Here is a 21142-nt window from a genome sequence, read left to right as displayed (position 1 = left end):
AGAGAACAGTTTTGCTTTTGGCAAATATGTGTCTTTTTCATTCTATTTTTTAATGTATAGACTTTTTTTCATGTGAGTGTGTGCGTGGAAAAAAATTACTTGCCAAAATGAGTAAAATTCCTTTCACACAAATTTTTAGCTGACTTTAAATATCTGGTAAGTTATGTTACAAAAGCCATCAAAGTGAACAGCTAAAAGAGGAAGTTAACATCAAAAATAAACAATTTATTCCCTTCTCAGTTCATATAAAGATCTACTGGTAAGAATATTAATGTAATTAAGCTCTGAAAATTAGATCTGATGATTTTATATCCATTCTGGTCTGAATTTATCTGATTGCACTCTAGCTAGCAAGCTGACATACTTTTGTTGATACAGAGACACTACTACCTTGTTTGCAGAGATGAAATATCTTCACAAGTGATTACAAAGGAGCTCCTTTGTTGTTTTCCTTGAAGTCTTTAAAAAATCTTTTTTTTTCCCCCCTTTCAACGAATGCTATGTAAGAGCCAGGATTATGCTATTTGTTACAGTAAATTTCCTAGGGAATCTGGATAAGCCACACTTATTTCACATCCTATGACAAGCATCTGGCTGCACAACCTGCCTTTACCCCATTTTCATCTGGCTTATAGTTACATGTGACCCTGCTTACACGCTTGTCAGATTTTTTTTTATTCTGAAGTACATCATAAAGAATGAAGGCCTAGATGTGCTGAAATGAATGGCAAAACTCTGATTGACATCAATAAGATTGCAATTTCAGTCCAACAGAAACAGATATCACTTCATCTACTACTGAGAAGCAGCCCTCTGCAACAAGAGAAGGAGTGAAAAACAAATCTCTTGTTCATGGGTCTTTTTAAAAGGACAAATAAGGAATATTTATCAGCTGAAACTGTAGGAAGTGTGGAAGTTTTCAGGCACTAAGTCTAAGCTGTACATCTTAAAATGTAACAGCAAATGCACTCAAGGATTGTATCTGATGTCTCATCTCAAGACTGAAATCATACTGACAAAGAAGGAAATAAATAAAAAAAAAGCTTTAAAGACAATGTAAAGAAGACTGGGAAAGGACAAATCTTGTGGTAAAATATCCACAGTCCAATTTATATATAATAAATATATAATAAATTTATATATAATAAATGTGACACAAACTAGCAATAATAATTGCAGTGAGGCACTAGTTATTAAAAGTGAGCAGAACCATAATGACTTTGAAGAGACAGGGTAGCTGATAACATGGTTACGGCTTTAACATTGTTCCACAATTTAGTGAGCCAACACACTGCAAACAGTACATTGCTGTACATTACAGATAATCTATGCACTTACTTTCTCATAATACTTGATTTCATATTCAGTAATGACTCCATTGGGATGTTCTGGTTCCTGCCAGGAAAGCTCCACGCTCCTTTGCAGCACTCTCTCTTTCATTACTCCACTAACTTGTGAGGGAGCTGTTTGGATGAGATGTGTCAATAAATAATAAGGAAATTTGTTGGATGCCTAAAATCACACGTCATTACTGACCCACCCCATGCTGAGCCACTTTTACTAAGGTAAAAGAAAGCACCTTTTCATGGATCACAATATTCAAGCAGTATCCTATTACCATTCATAAACTTAGAATGGAAATCAAATTAAAGTGCAAACAGCAAAAAAGTGTCATTGTTGAAGTTAGTGGAAAACTGAAATTGATGAGATAGGAATAATAATTAGGTAAACATATTCTGATTAAGACAATGAGATAGATTTTTATATTGATTTGTGATAAAAATCGAAATATTTATTGCACTTGTTTCAACAGTACTTATAAAAAGAAAAATAATCTGTTAAAAACAAAACTACATATTTTAGGCTGACTTCACGTAGTTGATACCAATGCTGCTTAACAAATAGCCTGCCAAACTATCTGATTACAGCATGATTTAGTGGTGAAAACAAACTTTGTTAAGAGACTAAAGCCCATCTTTTGCATTTGTTCAAACCTTCCTGGAACATTCTTTCTTTAGAGCTGAAGTTTCCATCCTTGATTCTGGTATCTAATGAGAGTCTGAGGTAATTTAAGAAGCATATCTTATGAAATAAAGGGTCACTGTATTACCCTTCCTCACTGCACACAGTCACACATACACACATACACAGTTTCCTAAGAAACAACACTCACAATCAGGTGTTGCTTGAAGTTTCTGAAAAGTGATCTACAACTGTTATATGGATATTGAATCTCATTTAATGACAGTTATTAACTAGTATAATACGAGTAACTGAAAAAGTAACTTTCTTGACCAGCTTATCTCCTGCTTAATAAAAAAGAAAGATTGTGGAGTTACTGCTCATCAGTACTTCCAAAAAAAACCTAGCGTCATACTTTTCCACAAATATACATGCTGCATACAGAAATCCTGTGAATCATAGCTCTTTAAAAAACAGCTACAGCACTAGAACTATGCAGAACTTGGCCTTGTTCCTGTTCAGTTTATTGGAAATAATTAAATTAATTTAAAGGGTTTAGCATTGCTCACATAAAAGAGAAATAGAGAAGTTGATCCTCCTCTCCTCTATTTAAAAACAAAGTGACAGTTATGTTTATAGGAAAGTGATCATATTTGGAGGGTCGATTCAGTAAGGAGAGTAAGCAAAAATAAGAGATGCATTTATTTATACATACTTCGAGTACAGAATCTACAATTTTTAACAAACTTAATGAAAATTTTAAATCCTTTCTTTTTCCTAGGGGATGGAACAGGAACAACTTTATTTCAGAACTGTATGCAGTGCTTTCACTATGTAAAATTATTACCATTGATTAAATACAGATAGAAATTCTGTCATAGAACAAAGATATTTTGCAGTAACAATGAGGCAAACTACATTTTTTCTTGTACCACTTATGTCAAAATGTAATTCCAACAATTCCCATTTTAAAATTTTTTAGTATCCCCATCTTGTTTAATTTAAAGGAAGGAAGAAAATATCAAGAATGCACAGTCCTCTAGCATTAAGGACAAAAACTTAAAGTAAGAATCACCACAGCACAACTAATATGATAATTCTCAAGGAAACTTAAAATTTGATTTCTAGATTCACATTTTAATTCTGTTTCTAGTCCTTTTTATTATAACAAGCATAGTCACAGAGGTTTTAAAATTAAATTTATTTACATTTCACTAGAGGCTCCATGGGTCCATGAAAATTAAGAATAGAAACCATACATGATAATTTTCATTATAAACTATTAAGTTATGTATTCAATATAATCAAAGTTGAAGACCTCTTAGCGTAGGCTGCCAAACTAATAAATTCATAAAATTGTGTCATGCAATGACCATCGGCTGATAAAGCTTTCCAGAGTCAGGATCTGTCACTCCTTGCATACTCTTTCTAAAAGTCTAGAGTATTTTCACCCTCTAACTAGAGTATATATATTCTTTTTGTAGCTAAGGGAGTGTAATGCAGTATGCAGAAAACTTATTTACTCTTATCTAATTTTCAATACACTACTTAACTAGCTGTCTTTTTTTTCTCAATGAGTAGCACAACAGCCTAGCCGAATTTCAAGAAAGGTCATTGTGTTTCATGTATAATATTCTAACTCATACAGATAAATGTTTTCAGACTGTTAATTTTACATTTTTATATGTCCAAAATTGTTAATGTCCATACTTCTAATGAAACAATATTTTATTACCTATGTCACTGGAAATTGTTCTCAACATTCATTGCTTTTTCTTTCAGCTTATCCAATTTTTTCATTCTTCTTGTCAGAACATTCATTTTTTCGAAGCATTCAAGTAAAATGAACTCACTTACTCTAGCATTAGTTAATTTTGGAGATGTGGGGAGGGAAAAACAAAGTGAGAAAGGAGGAATAGAGAACAGTAAAGATGTTGATAGGGGAAGGGAAATATATTGTACAAGATTCCCACTTTACATCTGAACAAAGCATACCGCAGTCATATTCCATTCTTAAGGGATTTACATGCAAAAGAAAACCTCAGTGAATTATTAGCCATGCAAGCCTGCATGCAAAGTCTTAAATAAATGAGCTGTATTTCCTGATTATTAATATTCTTTTCATTCAAGCATGATCAGATTAAAAGTTTTTTTGTTTGTTTCTTTTCCCTTGCCAAAAAATATTCTGCTATATTTCAGCAGTAGAAGAATCTATAATAAAGCAGAAGACAAAGCTCAGCCCTGCAGGCTGAATATGCTGTCAATTCTGACCTTGAGTCTATATGTTTGTGAGGCTCTGAAAATAATAATGTTGTATGTAAGACCTATATTACAAGATATTCCTAAAATGTAATATGTTGTCTGAACTTACTTTGTGTCCTACTTTGAGCCTCGACAGTTACTATGAGAAGGCAAGGTACAGCAGCCTATTGCTACTGGAAGGAATCCTTAGTGAACCGGAGAAATCACATAAGCCAATTAATCAGTGGTACAGGCTAGACATAGATGCTGTCTTTATCCGGCCTTTTTTATTACATCTCTTAATGAGTGCTTAATGAGAGTGTATAGGTCAGAAGCATTTTGTTCTTTATTCTAATATAATCATTTCTACTGCATCTCTAACAGTTGTTCACGATGCAGACACAACTAAGTGCATAGTCCAGAGTAACTTGAGTATGCATAATCCCTAATGTACCTTTTCAGGTTACAGAGAAACATCACTTGTCTCGATCATTATTTCCATAATGTATTACACCTGGGGATACAGGCTGTTCAAAACATCATCTGCTATCAACTTTCTTTCTTATATACTTCATCTTCTCTTTTTCTCCTTCCTGCTGATACAACATCCAATGCATCAAACACACACAGCCTCTCAGGGCTAATAAGAGATGTACCTACACATGCTGCATAAGGAAGTACTCTGTGAATGACAGGCCCTCAGCACACTCATTCACCTTTTCTAAATGCTTCAAATATACCATTCAGCAAAAGGAAAAATTGATTTTTCACCAGGTTTCAACATCACAGCCACAGAGAAATATAACTCTGCTGGGCTTTACTGATAAAGCCTTCAAGTTATATAGATTTCAAGCTCATCATCATTTCCAGATCAAGTTATTGAAAAAGTTAAAACGGAGGTGTCAAAGAGAGCAGGATATTCCAAGAAAATATTACGTTACAGAAAGAATTTTGCATCTGGTAGACTGATGTGTTATATTCACATTGCTAAGCCAAGCATATGGTATATTATTAATATCTGTAAATATTCATGTGTAGAAAACTGCAGTGATTGTTTTGGAAGACTGTGGTTTTAGAACAGAGTTCTGCAAAAATATTAAATCATAATATTGCTCATGCTTTAGCTCTATTCTTAGCAATTCTTTGCTTCTCACGCTTGATGTTTCCCTTTATCTGCAGTATACTTTCCAAAATACACAGGCAGATACAAAATTAAGTCTTTTGCACTTTGGATCCAAGAAATATATATAAAAAACATAAAATGCTAAAACAAAACATTATAAACTGAAAAATGAAAACACATGAAGCTGGACTTTCACACATAAGCGAAGTTAGGTATTATGTGGCAATTGCCAGCACAAAATCAGCCCTAGCACTGTTTTCTAGAAAAAAGAGTAGTCAGCAAAAGAAACCTAGTCAGCTGTTTCTCTGAGATCTCTGCAGTTCTGCATCATGAATGTGTCTCAATTTCATCTGGCAGCATCAGTCATGGAAACTTTTCATCTCATACCTTTTTTAAGCTCTCTCTAGAAACAGCATTTCGGAATGGTTACTAGCTCATGTCTATACAAGAAACTATTTACAGCTCCCCAGGAATAAAGGTTTAAATTCTGCAGTCTCACATTATGCAGAGTTTCCCAAATAAAGGCGGGGAAAGGATCCCAGTGCAGAGTAAGAGCACAGGTTAGTAAATGCAAACAAACCTGAATTTGCATCTCCAGTTTCCTGATTTGCTATAGAAAGAGTGAATGAGCTATCGTTTTATCTTTCTTTACTTTGTAAGAGCAGTCATGTACTTACAACAACCTAATCTTTATCTGGTACTTGCTGAAATCAACAGTAGCACTCACACACTCTCATAGCACAGGACACTTGCAGCAGCACTCCCAAAGGATTAAAACTCTTGGCTCTTGGCCTCTTCCATTTTCAGATCTGGAAGAGGTGTGGCAATCATTTTAAAGCACTAGCTTTTCACACAGCAACAAAGATATCAAATTTTCTATCCCTGTAACACTTTATCAACATATACTTCACATTCCATGAAGCATTAATACCGGTCTCCTGCAATGGCTTTCTGCAGCAATTGAGCGTTCTGAGTGTGTTGACTGAAGGGGACTTTGCTAACAGAAGCAGATCATGGAAAGTCAGGCATATAACGTCATAAAAGTTATAACATAATCTACCACTTCTTTGTAAAACATTGTTGTCTCCTTCCTGGGTAGAAATCTTTAAGCAACATGGTTTTGTTGTCTGTCAATATCTTTTAACTGTGTCTGGCACCTGAACTCTTACGGGCAATGAACACAAAATGAATCCTTTAATATATATGAAAATAGTAGTATGAAAATAGTAGCAGAGAACTATTGGCTCTTAAATGGCTGTCCGAGAAGAGAATACAAAGCTCCCTGTACTCTGTTTCCATCCCTGTACGACAGCCGCACAAAGAGCACCCTTCTGCACTAATTCGCTCCCAAGAGAAGGAGTGTTAAATGAACTTGGCCTTCCACCGTGCTGTGGTTTGCTTTGGGGTAAAATCCAGGCATCAAGACTGCCAAAATTGATCAGTAAGATCTGTAGGCAAATAGATTATACACCTTGAGGAATGGCAGCAATTGCTGTCAGAGGCCTGGGGCCAGCACGGGGCATAACACCTGGATTCATGTTGGTCTGAAGCACTGTGCTTCAAGACACACGCCCTCACTCCTTTACAAGGAGCAACACAGATGTCATCTGAAATAAAACCTTAACAATGGTTTGCAGGTACAGGGCAAATTTTAAGGCTTCTCTCTCTTGTGTTTGCTCTGCTTCCCATAAATCAGAAAAAGATTTGTGTGAAAGAAAAAATATTCATACATCTCAAAACACGGCAACATGTTAGTGCTACTCAAGCCATGCATAGCTGTAGTTGGTCCTTTGAATGCTTGAGAAAATTTTCCTACATTAATCTACATGTTTACACTAATATGTAAAATAATTTTCATATTATTTTGCAGTCTAATTCATGCAAAAAAATAAATAATAATAACAACCCAGAAAATAGAAAATAGTATGACAGTTCTTAAGCTGAACATTATTAAACAGATAAATGGAAATTTACAAGACTTTATTTTTTCAGTGTTATTTTTTTCTCTGCCCTCAGTTAAACCTCAACATGAGAAAGCAGCCCATGATAAAAGGTTATTGAGTACCACTGCATTATGCCATTAGTACCCATTGCTTTGGATCAATGACAGAGAAATTCCCCACTGTGTTTATAAGCTGCAGCATTCAAAAAGAGACCCAAATAAATCAGATATTTTACACTAACAATATCCTACAGAGAAGCCATTTTAACTTCCTCTCTGACACACTTTACTTTCCAGCTCATAAATATAACACAGTGTGCACACAATGTTCTGTAAACCACGAGGCACACACGACTCTCAAAGCACCTGGAGATGTCAGGAGTACATGGTGGCAAGCAATGTTATACTTGACTGCACTACTCCATTACCCTTGTCTTTGTTTTTCAGGCTATTGCTGTTGTAGTTGAGAAACCCCTAAATTATCTACAGATTTCAGGAAAACAACAGAAACACCAGTTATCTGAATACTTTTGCAAATAAATGAATGAGGAAAAAGAATAACAGTATTAACAAAGTTATAAGAAAACTGTAAATATCTAGTATATATTGATAGCTTACTAAGTGCATTTACTGGTTTGTTTAAAATAGATTATTTTTTTGGTAAATCCTTTATCGACCTCAAAATTTGCCAGCTCGATCACTTTTACATACCGTCTTCTGTGGCAAAATCTAGAGAAGGCAAACCAATAAAAAGAACTTACCAGAAAGAAAGAGATGAAACAGTTCAGAAAGATCAGGGCTGACAGTTTGTCTATCATGTTGTTATTTTTTTCTTCTAAGAGTCTATGTCTAGACCTGTTCTATGAACTCCCCTGTTACTTTTGCTTGACATTTGGTACAAATATTATTGTCATGTCTGTATCCCATTTCTTCCCAAACTGGCGACTTGGGCATCAATCAGTGCTGAACGGATGCTGAGTTGCGTAACAAGTGACAACGTCGACTCCCAAGGTATCCACAACTCTTGCTTTGTGAATAAGTTTTGACATGTCAGGCACAAACCTGATTCTTACAAATGTGTTAGAGTAAGAAAACAGCCTTACAAATAACAGAGAAGGGCTTTTGTTCTTTTGCAGCGTTTGTTTTCCTTTGCAGAAGAAATATCTCTATGTTAATTTGATTTCTTTTGTCTTGCTTTTTTTTTATTATTTTTATTTTTTTTTATTATTTTTTCTCTCTTTTAGTGATTCATCTTTCATAAGTTGTTGTTTTGTTTTTCTTTTAACTGGAACATCTGCCACCAGCCTTGCAGTAAATCCTTGGCACACAGGTATTACTCTTCATTAAGGAAAACAAAACATCACAAAACTCCCAAAGATGGGGATACTCTTTTCCCTGGTGGGCTACTCAGACACATTATGTTCTCCTTCTGTCTCCAGTCATCTCTGCTGGCAACTGTCAATTACCGACACAAGTTTTAGGGAATGGAAGGATAAAGCACAATTTACAAATCCTTTCCCCTAGAAGCAGACAGGTGTAATGACTGAGACTGTTTGCTGTAATTGAATTTCATGCTGTCATCTATTCAGTCACAAAAATGTCAGCTTCAAGGATGTTGCTCATAAAAAAAAAAAAAAAAAAAAAAAAAAAATTACCTTAATACATTCTTTTTGCTACTCTATAGCTAATATCTCTGCCACAATTCACTTGCCCAAGAGGAAGTGTTCTATTTGCAGCAGTAAAATACAATATGAGGTGATTAGGAGTATGGCTTAGGAGAACTACAAACGACCAAAATTATGTTAATTTAGCATAAGATGTCCAAGAGACAGTTGAATGAATTCCAGCCCCATAACAAAGCATTTTGCTTCAGACATAGCCAACAAAAATCTGGGAAGTGCCATGCCAAAAACTAAAAATAGTTGATAAAATATTAATGGGAATGCATATAAATATTCTATAAAAATATAAAAACAATAACTATCACTATGGCACAGGTTTGATCAAACTGGTTCTTTCAAAGACATAATTGTTCAGTGGGGGGAAAGCATTACTGACATTCCTAAAATGTGTACAACTTGTGTTTCAGTCCTCCAAACTCTCATGAAATGCATTATAAAGTCCCTGCTAAGGATGGGCACATTCCTCTGAAGCAGCTTGGGTGGGATTCCTTGCAAAAACAGTCTGCAGTTTTGTCAAGGTCTGAGCCCATATTTTTTTCATTGAAGAGTGCTATGACTCTAGTTTTAAAAAGATGGATATATATCCATGTGGGAATTTCTACCACAATTTTAAATAGCAGAAGTAACAAGCCTTAAGTTAGTGAGTATGCATGGAAGCGAAACTCAAGCCCATGAGAGGAAGATCTGGCAGAGCAGAATCACACAGAATCACAGAATCGCAGCCAGCCCATGACTCGTTTGCTGAGGGCTTGACATGGATGCAGTCTCACTGATGAGAGGTGAGGTGACTACCATGGAAAACTGCCACTGAGATAAATACAATATTTAACATTTCCCTCAAAGTATAAAGAAATGCATTCAAGCAACTGAGAAAATATCCATTTGGAACAACACTGAGGGTCCCAAATGAAATCATTTGGGGAGTATGCACAAGCTGTACAAAAATAGTGCCATGCAAATGTGAGCAAAAACCCATTATAAAAAGGGGAAAAAAAATTTGTAAACGGAAACTAGATAATTGATTTGAATATACAACATAAATTAACATCCGTCTATTAAACAGTGACAATTATTTAAAGAAATCCACAGATTTAGATCTCTTCTTTAAAAATAACATATACAAAATTTATGCATAAGTATCCTCTAAATTTTTCTTTGTTGTAACAAACTGCTTGTGGGGGAAAGAAAAAAAAAAAAAAGAAAAAAACTGATTTGAGAGGAATTTTTTTTATTTGAGAACATGCTATGGTTCGATGCTTCTCCAGCTTCTGCTCACTGGAAAGAAAAGCCAGCACAAAGACTTGTCAGAGGCAGAAACATATTAAATTGGAAATACATCAATCATTTAATGAAAGAGTTTACTACATGGTTTTAAAAGCTCTACAGAATCATAATCATCTTTTTACAGACTTCCTAGTGGCTTCACTTCCCTGAATGCTATAAAGCTCGAAAGGGGACCAAAGTTCTTTATCCAAAGGTTAAGTTCTTGGAGAGCTAGATTAAGAAAATGTCAATTGCATAAGTTATAAAACCATTCAGTTTTTTTTTTATCAGTTCCACTTTTTGGATAGCATTTAGGGCTTGATTCTGATCTCTCATCAATTATATTTCATTTTTGCTATATCAGTTTTAAATAAGTCATCCTTGTTTCATACCAATGAAAATAAGATTAGAATCAGGTCCTAAGGGTGAAGTAATTAAGAATGTAATTATCACAACTGATAATCCAGCATTGCTGCATATCAAATTGTTTTGTTTTATTATTTTAAAGAAAACAATGATATTGATAGGGCTTTTTTTTTTTTTTCTTTTTTTTTTTCTTTTTCCCCTCATTATTTCAGAAAATGTTCTGGATGGGATCCAGACAATCTAACTCAAGCACTTCAGTGCACCTACCCTTTAGGCAACTACAGCTCTCCTAAATTAAATGCTTAAATTCTCTAAACAGCTTTGCTCCCTGTGACAGAGAAGTAAGCAACAGAGAGGATAGAGCCAGACATAGATCTTGCATTAAAACTGAGACCCATAAATTTGATGTCTTCATTTTAAGACTGATTTATTTTTTATTTATTTATTTATTTATTTTTTCAGTTGACTACATGGTGAATTCAGTCACCAGTTTTAGTAGAAACTGATTACCTGGTACAACAAATAAGCTTAGCACCTAACACTTAAATACTTTTTAGATGACATGGATTCTCTTCCTTACACACTATATATTGTTTACTGTCATCTCTTATATTTTCCTTGCTAGTTTAAGGAGATGCATTCCTTGATCCTTAAATCTTCTTTATGTAATTAGTCCAGGGTCTACTCTGACATAACTCGCTTGCAAATCGAGTAGTATCCAGGTTTCTACATACAATAATGTAAGTCTAAATCTCTATGGGCTTAAAGGTTTTTCAGTAAGCTGCTAGCAAGACACAATACCTACATTTCATAACTGCAAATTCATAATTGTAGGGAATAAATTTAATGCTGAAAAGATTCCTAAGTATGTAAGTCGCTCCAAAAGTGATGTCTCCTATTTATTTCCATGGAGACTATAACAGATAAGAAAAGCACAAATAGCAGCATTTAGATAGAGCAAATTCTCAGCTACAAAACACTCTTTTTTCACATAGTCACCATCATTAGCTATGCATTTTTACCATGCATATGCTGGACAAAAACCTGCATGACATGCTTATTAAACCTCTATTGCTATATCATCAACATCTGCCTATGACCTTGTGGCCCAACATACTGAAATAGGAGTCATTTCTTTCAAAGCAGCTTTTGCAGAATTAAAGCATGAATCAACATTAGGGAAGGAGTGAGAGACCCCAACCAAGTGAGTTTAATTCTCTTTCAATTTTTAATGGTTTGAGAGGCTAGTGATTGCAATGAATCACTGGAACTTTAATCAATATCAAGGGTGAAGATGAAAACAGATTTGCTGCTGCAAGGAAGGCTATGCACCCTTTTAGATAGAAAGGTTAATCTACAAATAAATAAATAAATACACAAATAAATAAATAAATAAACAAATAAAAGATGAAGAATTTGGCTCTTCTTCAGTGCAGAATTAATTGGTATATTTGTCAAATAAGCAAAAGTACATCAAAATCCTTGGATAGTTTAGTATGGTCCTATTTAACCCAAATAAGAGGCTTCAGAACTAATTTGCTTTTTCCTCACAGTCAAGGAACTAGTAGAGAGCAGAAAAGTCCATTTTTCAGATGGCATTTAGTACGTGCTGTTCTGTTAAATAAAAGTATGGAAAATTGTGCTTATATATGTTATGACTCTTTCCAGGTTTTAAAGGATACAACAGAAAGAAAGTTAAACATAGGAGAAGTGAAACTACAGCACAACACTTTAAAACAAGTGTTTTGAAGAAAATTGCTATTTTCCTACACAGTGTGTGGCCTATTTTTCAATTGCTGTTTTGCTATGAAAGAGGCTCCAACTCCACAGTAGAAATTACTACTACCTAATTGTAACTATACTGCAAGTGTTGTATTCACCATCAACATCAATAGACTAACATTTAGTTATTCTAAGACAAATCACCAGTAGAGAAACTGTATTTACTTGGATGAGCATATTATAAATTATGATTTTTATTTATACTAGCCATGCACGTAAAACTATTTACACAAATTGTGCATTAAATATCAGAATGTACAAAACATGAAATCTAGAGAATACACAGTATGTAGACAATAGCAGAAATAGGACTATATGCTCTGAATATTGCTGTATTGCCTTATTCATTTTAACATGCTCCAGTGTAATTATTTATTCTCCTAAGTGTATTATAATAAATGCATTAGAATACATATACACCAGAATCAGGAACATCTATTGCACGTATCCTTTACATATATGGTCTCAGCAATTGACAGTATAAAACATAAATAATAAAATATTGGTTCTGGAATTTCACATAATTGCATATATATATAGAAAGTGAATGCTCAACCATATATGTAAAAATCCTGCCCTAGAAAACAGCTTTGCATAAACTCTTAGGAAACTGCTGTCTTTGTCATCAAAACTATTCAGTTTGTTCTTTACCCATCCACAACTTGCAAAAATAAATATAAAAATCCTTGTCTTCTAATTAGCCAACACTGGTTGAACTCATCATACAGTAAAGCTGGCAGTGATAAGGGCATGATTTATTTAATGGATTTTTCTTTTTTTAACCTTAAAATGTTTACAAAATACTGATCAAAATATAGGTAACAGCTCCTGGCTCCATTTTAGTAACATTTGTATCTCACAGGAATCAGTCAGAGCTTCATGCATACACCAAGTATGCAGATTAAATGGCAGAGAAACCCTCTTTTTAGAGGGTATCTAAAAAGAACATGCTGGTGTCTTAGATCTTATTGTAAATGAATCTTTGGTGGGCCTATAAGCTAAATTTTGTTGTTCCTATTCTGTTTTAAAACAATACCTTCAACATTTGACTGGTATGACTGTTTTTTTTGTGTGTGTATGTATCTTCTCTAGCTCTGTTGCTGTTGTTTTTAATTCAGTTTTGTTAGACTAGTATTTGTTGTATGTGACAGAAATACATGAGCTTTCACTTCTGTTATTTGAGTCAATTTATTACCCAAAGATGGAAAATAGAGTCCTTAATTTAAATTCTTGGGTCTATGCAGTCAATCTCTAAATCATGGAGATATGCTTCTCTAAAAGGCCTCCAGAGAGACATCCAATATGGCACTGCTCAGGCACCCAGCTATAGAAACAAGGCTTCCTCCAAGGAACCTCAGAAACATCTGTCATACTTCAAGAGGTAAACTAGGCATGTCCTGTAAGAGGACTAGTTTACTCAGAGTATAACTTTTGTGACAATAGCAAGATCTACAGTAAAGTGTGGGAGGAGTCTGCCACCCACACACACTTTTCCAGCAGCCATCACTCATTCCCTCAGATCCCTAAAAACCGTCCTTCCCACTTAGATACAAACAGACCTCAGAGTTTCTGGAATTAATTCCCGTGATACTGTATTCTATGGAACTCATATAAAAGACATATAGGCATACATGATAAATTATAACTGTGATGCGTGACATGCAAGCAGCTAGCCAGCTGATCTTCAGCACAACAGGCTTGTGTATGTATGTATGTCTTAGGTAACCCAGCAAGTACTGAAATACAGGATCAGCCTGTACTTAAACTCTGTGTTTTCTAGTACAGATGGACAAATCAAATGACATATTCCAGTGTTCACTTTAACTTGAGAACTAATTTGCTAACCCTTTTCAGCCCTGTGCAAGCTGCTAGCAAAATAATTTTAAAAAATAAAAGATCATCAATATTGTATTTTGAAATACTTTTAATATATTAGTATACATATTTTACAGCAAGTTGTCTCAGAAAGGAAGAAAGGAAAAGAATCCAAGTCTGCAACCTTGCTTTTGTTGTTGTTATTGTTTGTTCAGTTGGTTTGGTTTTTTGTTTGTTTGTTTGTTTGTTTGTTTGTTTTTGCACAATATGGATTAAATTAGCATGAAATTATCCTATTTGCTCCTTTACCTTAGTTTTTATACTAGTCCATATAGCTCAGGGAATAAGGCACAAGAAAGAAGACACAAAAGGAAAGGGAATGAATGAAATAGGAGGGAGGAAAGAATGTTGTTTTTTTCAACCAGTGCTTCTGAGAATTCAGGTGCTGGCATTCACTTCACTGACTTTAACATGAAAAAAATGGAGTCTGGAAAAAATCTTGCCCAGTCCTGACTGTATAACAGCACAAAGTGCTGTGACTGGTCTTGAGTACAGGCTTAATACTTCCAGAAGGTCAAGAATGCAAGCAGTTGGCTTAAGTTTAAAAGGGAAAGAGGAAAAAAAAAAGAAAAAAGAAAAAAAACAACAAAAAACAACAATAAAACATTTTAATGATTTCTCAATCTCACAGCAGGTTAAGCTGTTCACATAGTTACAAGCAACAGCAATAAATATGTTAGACTGAAGAAATTCTCCTTAACCGATGGAATATCAATGTTTATCAGAGGAACTTTATCTTGTTCTTTGCAAGTTGAATCATGCAAAAACAAGATCAATAAGGATGTCTTTAAAGCTCTGCTGCTGTATAATGGAAATTACTTTGAAGAGCTGGCTATGTGTTCACAGAGAGTTAGCAAACTGTCCCTGCAGGCGCTGGTGACATTAGGCAGTTCAAAACACAGTATTTCACTTAAAGCATATCTGACTCATTTTATTGGCATAAACTTCACATGTTTAGCATTAACTGCTTCTACAACCTGCTTTATATTTTTCTTCCCTTTCCATCAGCTGTCTACTCCTTTATTTAGTTCTAAATATTTTTACCTGCTACTTTTGCCTCTGACAGTTTGATGGCTATTACCTTAAGATTTTGTAGGTGCTCTTTAATTCTTTAAAGAGAATCATCTAGGTACTTAAAGCATTCAGCATCCTAATGGGTGACCAATTTTAACTGTACACCTTAAACAATAAAGCCCATACACAGAAAATAAAAATTAAAACAGCTTCTAACACACTAAATGGCTTTTGTTGATGTTGCTACTGTGGGCTTTTTCATTTTTTTTCTTTATGATTTATAAATTCAGCAGAAATTTTTTAAGCAGAAAGAATGATCTAATCACTGGTACTTTATAACATGGCATTGCAATACTGAGGTTATAATACTTTCTCAATTGGGCTACAAATCAGAAGAATGAAAGGTAGATCAAAAGTACTACCATTTGCTTTAAAAGTATATCTCCAGCTTGCCAGACAGCATCAATTTTCATAGAATCATAGAATCACAAGGTTGGAAAGGACCTATAAGATCATCTAATCCAACCATTCTCCCTCCACCATACCTACAGAAAACCCCTAAACCATATCTCCTAGCTTCCTATCCTGACACTTCTTGAACACTGCCGGTGATGGCGACTCCACCACTTCCCTGTTTTAGAGCAGCCCTGAGGAGAAGGATTAGGGGATGTCAGTTGATGAATGACTCATCATGAGCTGGTAATGTGTGCTTGAAGCCCAGAAGGTCAACTGTATCCTGTGTTGCATCATGAAAGGTGTAGTCAGTAGTTCAAGGGAGGTGATTCTGTCCCTCTGTTCTCATGAGACCCTACCTGGAGTACTGCGTTCACATCTGATGCCCCCAGCAGAAGCTGTTATCAAGAAGTTGGAGTGGATCCAGAGGAGGGCCACAAAGATGATCAAAGGGCAGGAACACCTCCACTAAGAGGACAGACTGCAAGATCTGGGGCTTTTCAGATCTTCAGCCTGGAGAAGAGAAGGCTCTAGGAGGACCTTTATTGCAGCCTTCCAGTACATGAAGGAGGCCTACAAGAAAACTGGGGAGAGGCTTTTTATAAGGAAACATAATGACAGGATGAGGGAAAATGGCTTTTACTTTGCTGCCCACAGACTTGAAGGAGATGATGAAAAGTAATAATTTAAGTAAAACAAGGTGAAGTGTTTTGATAAGCAGATTACTACAAAAGAATACAGACTGTACAAATTAGGCTACTTTTGATATCCTACGTTTCTCTTTCATCTCTGTATTTTCAAATGGTAATTTCATTTTGAAATAATAAAACACAATACGGCTCTCTGTCCCTCTAAGTTTAAGCATAATACCACAAATCTAGGTAGCAAAAATGGATCTAAGCTACTTCTTGTATCCTCCAAAGACTGGAAGGGAGGTGGGACGTGCCTCCTTTAACAAAGGCTCCAGAGCAGAATGCTGTAAAGAGGTGGGAAAACCAAATTATGTTTTTAAAACACTAGAATCACATAGCTTCTTGCTAGATCTTGCTAGATCACAGAAAAAAAGAAAAAAAAAAGATCTTTTTTTTTAGATCAGTTTATTTATTTTGCGACCTGATTCAATGAAAAGAAGCTAATACACCTGCTTTGTTTTTACACCTTTGTTATCACACCTTTAGAGCATATTTATAAATGCTGCCAGAGTTTTATTTCATCAGAACAATGATTTTTTGCAGTTAATGAATCTTTGTGCCTTTAGAGAATACTGTTCTTTCATGGTTAGATAGAGGTATCTGATTACATGTATAAAAGTTATTGGGAAAACACTTCAGTTTTTCATTTTTATGTTTTTGTATTTGTAGAAAATTTTGAACTAAACTTTCTGGAATAATTATCAACCCCAAAAACATCAAAAATGAACATCACAAACATTGCAAAATGTGAAAATTCTACTCAAAATATATACTCCCCAATGACATTTATTACAGTGTTAAGTGAAACACTATTTTTGAAGAATGTTAGTTAAAAAAGTAGAGGAAGCAAGAAAACTGTACTCACAGGAATACAATCTTGTTAAGTGTTGAAGAGTTCCATCTAAAATTGAGCTAAGCAACTGAAGTACCTCAAGCATCAGCAGCTGCATCAGTGGCTGACAGGTTGCCCTATTCTTTAGAGATGACTCCAGACCAGAAAAACTAAGTTCACCATCATGCAATTTTAGGCGTGTATTAGGTGGCACACCAAAGCTAAAAGCAAAGCGTCCAAGACTCAAAACACAGATATATTACATCCCACTGTCGTCCTGTATAACACCAGTATATGAAGTATTGATAAAAATGATGTATTTCAGCTAGTTTTGTAGCAAGATCTTACATGGCCTTGCAGATGACAGATCATTTTAAACATGCTTTCAAAAATAAGGTGGAAAATCCAGAGTGTAATATATTTCCGTGGATTTAATAGCAATAGAAAAATAATAATTATATCCACTTTCCCTTGATTTATTCATCACTCCTTGCAATTCCATTTCTTTATCAGAAATAACCATGTGAAATAAAACAGGCTACTTCTATTTCACAGAATCACAGAATGACCCGGGTTGGAAGGGACCTCAAGGATCATGTAGTTTCAGTCCCCCTGCCTAGCAGGGCCACCAAACATACACATTTACTAGATCAGGTTGCCCAGGGCCCCGTCCAACCTGGCCTTGAACATCTCCAAGGACGGGGCATCCACAACCTCCCTGGGCAGCCTGTTCCAGGGCCTAACCACTCTCCTAGTAAAGAACATCCAACCTAAATCTTCCCTCCTTCAACTTGGATCCATTTCCCCTAGTCCTGCTAACCTTAGGAGAACTCCAGCCTGCAGAAAAGCCATAAACTTGAGAGTTGGGCCGAAGCCAACAGGATGAGGTTCAACAAGACCAAATGCCGGGTCCTGCACTTTGGCCACAACAACCCCAGGCAGCGCTATAGGCTTGGGGCGGAGTGGTTGGAGGATTGTGTGGAGGAAATGGACCTGGGGGTATTGATTGATGCTCGGCTGAACATGAGCCAACAGTGTGCCCAGGTGGCCAAGAAGGCCAACGGCGTCCTGGCTTGTATCAAAAACAGTGTTACTAGCAGGAACAGGGAGGTAATTGTCCCCCTGTACTCGGCACTGGTGCCGCCGCACCTTGAGTACTGTGTTCAGTTTTGGGTCCCTCACTACTACTCTACTTTAGAGAAAAGATTCTTTGAAAAAATAAGTCAGGAGAAGAACAATCATGATCACAAAAGGCATGAAAAACATCTGGAAAAATATGAAAATCAATCAGTAAATGGAATAAAAGATCTTTTAAAGCTATTTCCAATTAAGGTATTTATTACAAAAATGCACAAGTATGCCACCACATTTTGTACTTCTTTTCTTTGAATTTTCATAATATACTGGTATAATTTATTTTCTTATTCTACCATTAATAAACAATAATGTCAGTAGTATATTCAGATGGTGATATTTCTTATAAAGAAAGCAGGGGAATACCAATGACAATTGAATTAATATTTTGGTATTACAATAATAATTGTTTCCAAAATGTGTTTGAAATTGTCTAAACAGTATAGAGAACACTGTAACATACATGTAGTATTTAAATGTTTTCAGTATTCTGTTTGAGAGCATTCATCACCATGTATGTTCAGAAACATCTTCATGATGTTGGATAACACATACACTGATAAAAGGAGCATGAGTTATGTATGATTATTATGTGTGATTATAACATGTCCAAATTGCATTTTTTCAGAATACTAAAAATAATAACAATAATCACTATTTCCTTGCTGAAATATCTGCTCAAATTCTTGCTGCAACTGTGGTTTAAATGAATATAACACATATATGTAAGTCATGAAAAAATCCACCCTCTTCGTTTTCACATAGTCCTAAAGATTTTGTTTCAAAACTTCAACATTCTTCTTTCAAAATCTGCTAAGCAAAGAGAAAGAAATCCCATGAGTTGGAAAGAAATCTAGACAAAAATCTATGAGCTGGAATGGAAATGTTTAATCGACTGTAAGTGCCACTATTGACCTTGCTCTATCTTGGATCTATCTGTACCCACAACTAGGCTAGGATTATCATGAAACTATATACATTTAAAATGAGTTTAGCTTCATAAACTCAGTTCTACTCTGAGATGCTTGACATTGATCCTGCAGAAACAAGTGATTTAAGTCTTTGTCACTTGAAGAGTAAATATATGCATAGTTAGAATTAATTGTAAATAAAACTAGCAGGAAAAGTAAGTGAAACCTTGTCCACAGTGCATTCAGCGTAGGAAAGAAGAATTACCATTTCTTTATTATTTAAGAATAATATTCAAAATAAATCCCAATTTTAATTTACTCTATCCAGTCATATTTCATGAGTCAAGTGTACGTAACATGAATAAAGCAATGTAAATAAAAACTAGAAATGATAGTGGTTGTTAGCTATTGAGCTTTACTTGCTAATGTTCGGGGCTGTTGAAAGGTGAGGTATTTTAGATCAAACAAAAGTCCACCATATAAGACACATAAGGATTAACCCTTAACAAGGGAAGCACTGCATGCTATCAACTTATGAATTCTCTTCAAATTAGCTATATTCCAAACACTGTATAAATTTGAGCAAAGAAAAAAATCTGGAAATGGTCCTGCAGTACATTCAAAGAGCACTACGCCTCTGACATTTCTCTGTGGTTTCATGTCTTCCTCTCTCCTTCCAAGTCTTTAGGCTGAAGGAGAAGATCTGATGAATGTTCTTAAATCAGAAAGCAAGTGCTGCATGGGAATCCAGAGGAGTTTAAAAGATTGCTCCTACTCTGGATGACATCCAGGGCAGAGCTACCATTCACAAAACAAAAACAATGAGCTTTTTACAATATTATGCAGTCCATGTAAAGATAGAACAAAATATCTGCAATTACACTAAATGTCTAAAATGTATTAAATTTTGCATATCACATCTCTTCTTCCAGATGACTTGGCATGTCATGATAGTCAATTACAACAAACACTGTACACTGTTTTCTGGTGTCTATCATCAGCAACATGCCTTTTTGATAGAAAACAACACACTTTGACAGAGGATTTATTTATTTATTTATTTATTTATCTATTTATTTATTTATTTATTTAATTTAATATACAAGGGTAAAGAACCTTTGTATTCATATGGAAATGTTGAAAAGCTTCTCTTCACTCTTTAAATTGCAGCATTTTCCTTATGAAAATGGAAGAGGATTTTTTCATGGATTAGGGTATAGGATTTCATTTCAGACAGCATAAATGGGAAAACATGAGAGAGAAGCTTTTTAAAGTTATTGTTGTAAAGGAGAGACAAGAAAACAGAGTTGAAGGCACAAAGAAAGGTGAAGAGGAGCCACTATACAATATATTCTTTATCTTCCATGAAATAGTCACTGTTTTGGAATCTTTGAGGCTTAATCCCTAATGAGTGATGTGCCATATGATAACTCAAAGTTCCATCTCAGGATCTACCCACTCCTAACCTCTATTGCTTCTAAAAACTACAAAACTGAAACCTATTTCTCAGAGGCTCACTGAACTGAGCTCACATATACTCTTCATCACCTGCTCTGACAAGTGTAAGAACTTTGAGTAAACCCAGATACCCATCCAAGAATTGCCCTTCAGTAGTAGGCAGACTGAGAAGAAAAAATGCGCCTCTCTTTACCCCAAGAAACATAATGGGGAAGGGTGGAGGGGATGGAGGACTGAAAGGTGGGAAGAGAAAACAGAAAGCAGCAAAGCTTGTAGTTGGGGAATGCAGGTCGTCAGATTAATTTAGCCCAAACTGCAATAAAGTCAGGATGTGATCTGCTCCAATCTCAACAATGAAATCAGTTTGAATGCTACATTTTAAATCATGCAGTCATTCTTTAACAAGATGAAC

At 35.2% G+C, this 21142-nt stretch overlaps 1 protein-coding gene across 8 annotated transcripts in view; it reads right to left on the bottom strand.

The window, feature by feature from the left end:
• EPHA7 (EPH receptor A7) overlaps positions 1-21142 on the bottom strand; it is a 157636-nt gene that overhangs the window by 43791 nt on the left and 92703 nt on the right. For all 8 annotated transcript variants that reach the window (XM_015858872.3, XM_015858876.3, XM_015858873.3 and 5 more), the window contains exon 6: positions 1339-1463. In XM_015858872.3, the coding sequence (XP_015714358.2) occupies positions 1339-1463 (125 nt within the window). The remainder of the gene's footprint in view (positions 1-1338; positions 1464-21142) is intronic.

The sequence above is a fragment of the Coturnix japonica genome, chromosome 3, assembly GCF_054131305.1.
Source record: "Coturnix japonica strain WE chromosome 3, WE-NBRP24, whole genome shotgun sequence".
Lineage (NCBI taxonomy): Eukaryota > Metazoa > Chordata > Aves > Galliformes > Phasianidae > Coturnix > Coturnix japonica.
The sequence above is the reverse complement of the archived record's forward strand: the minus strand, read 5'-3'. Positions and strand labels throughout refer to the sequence as shown.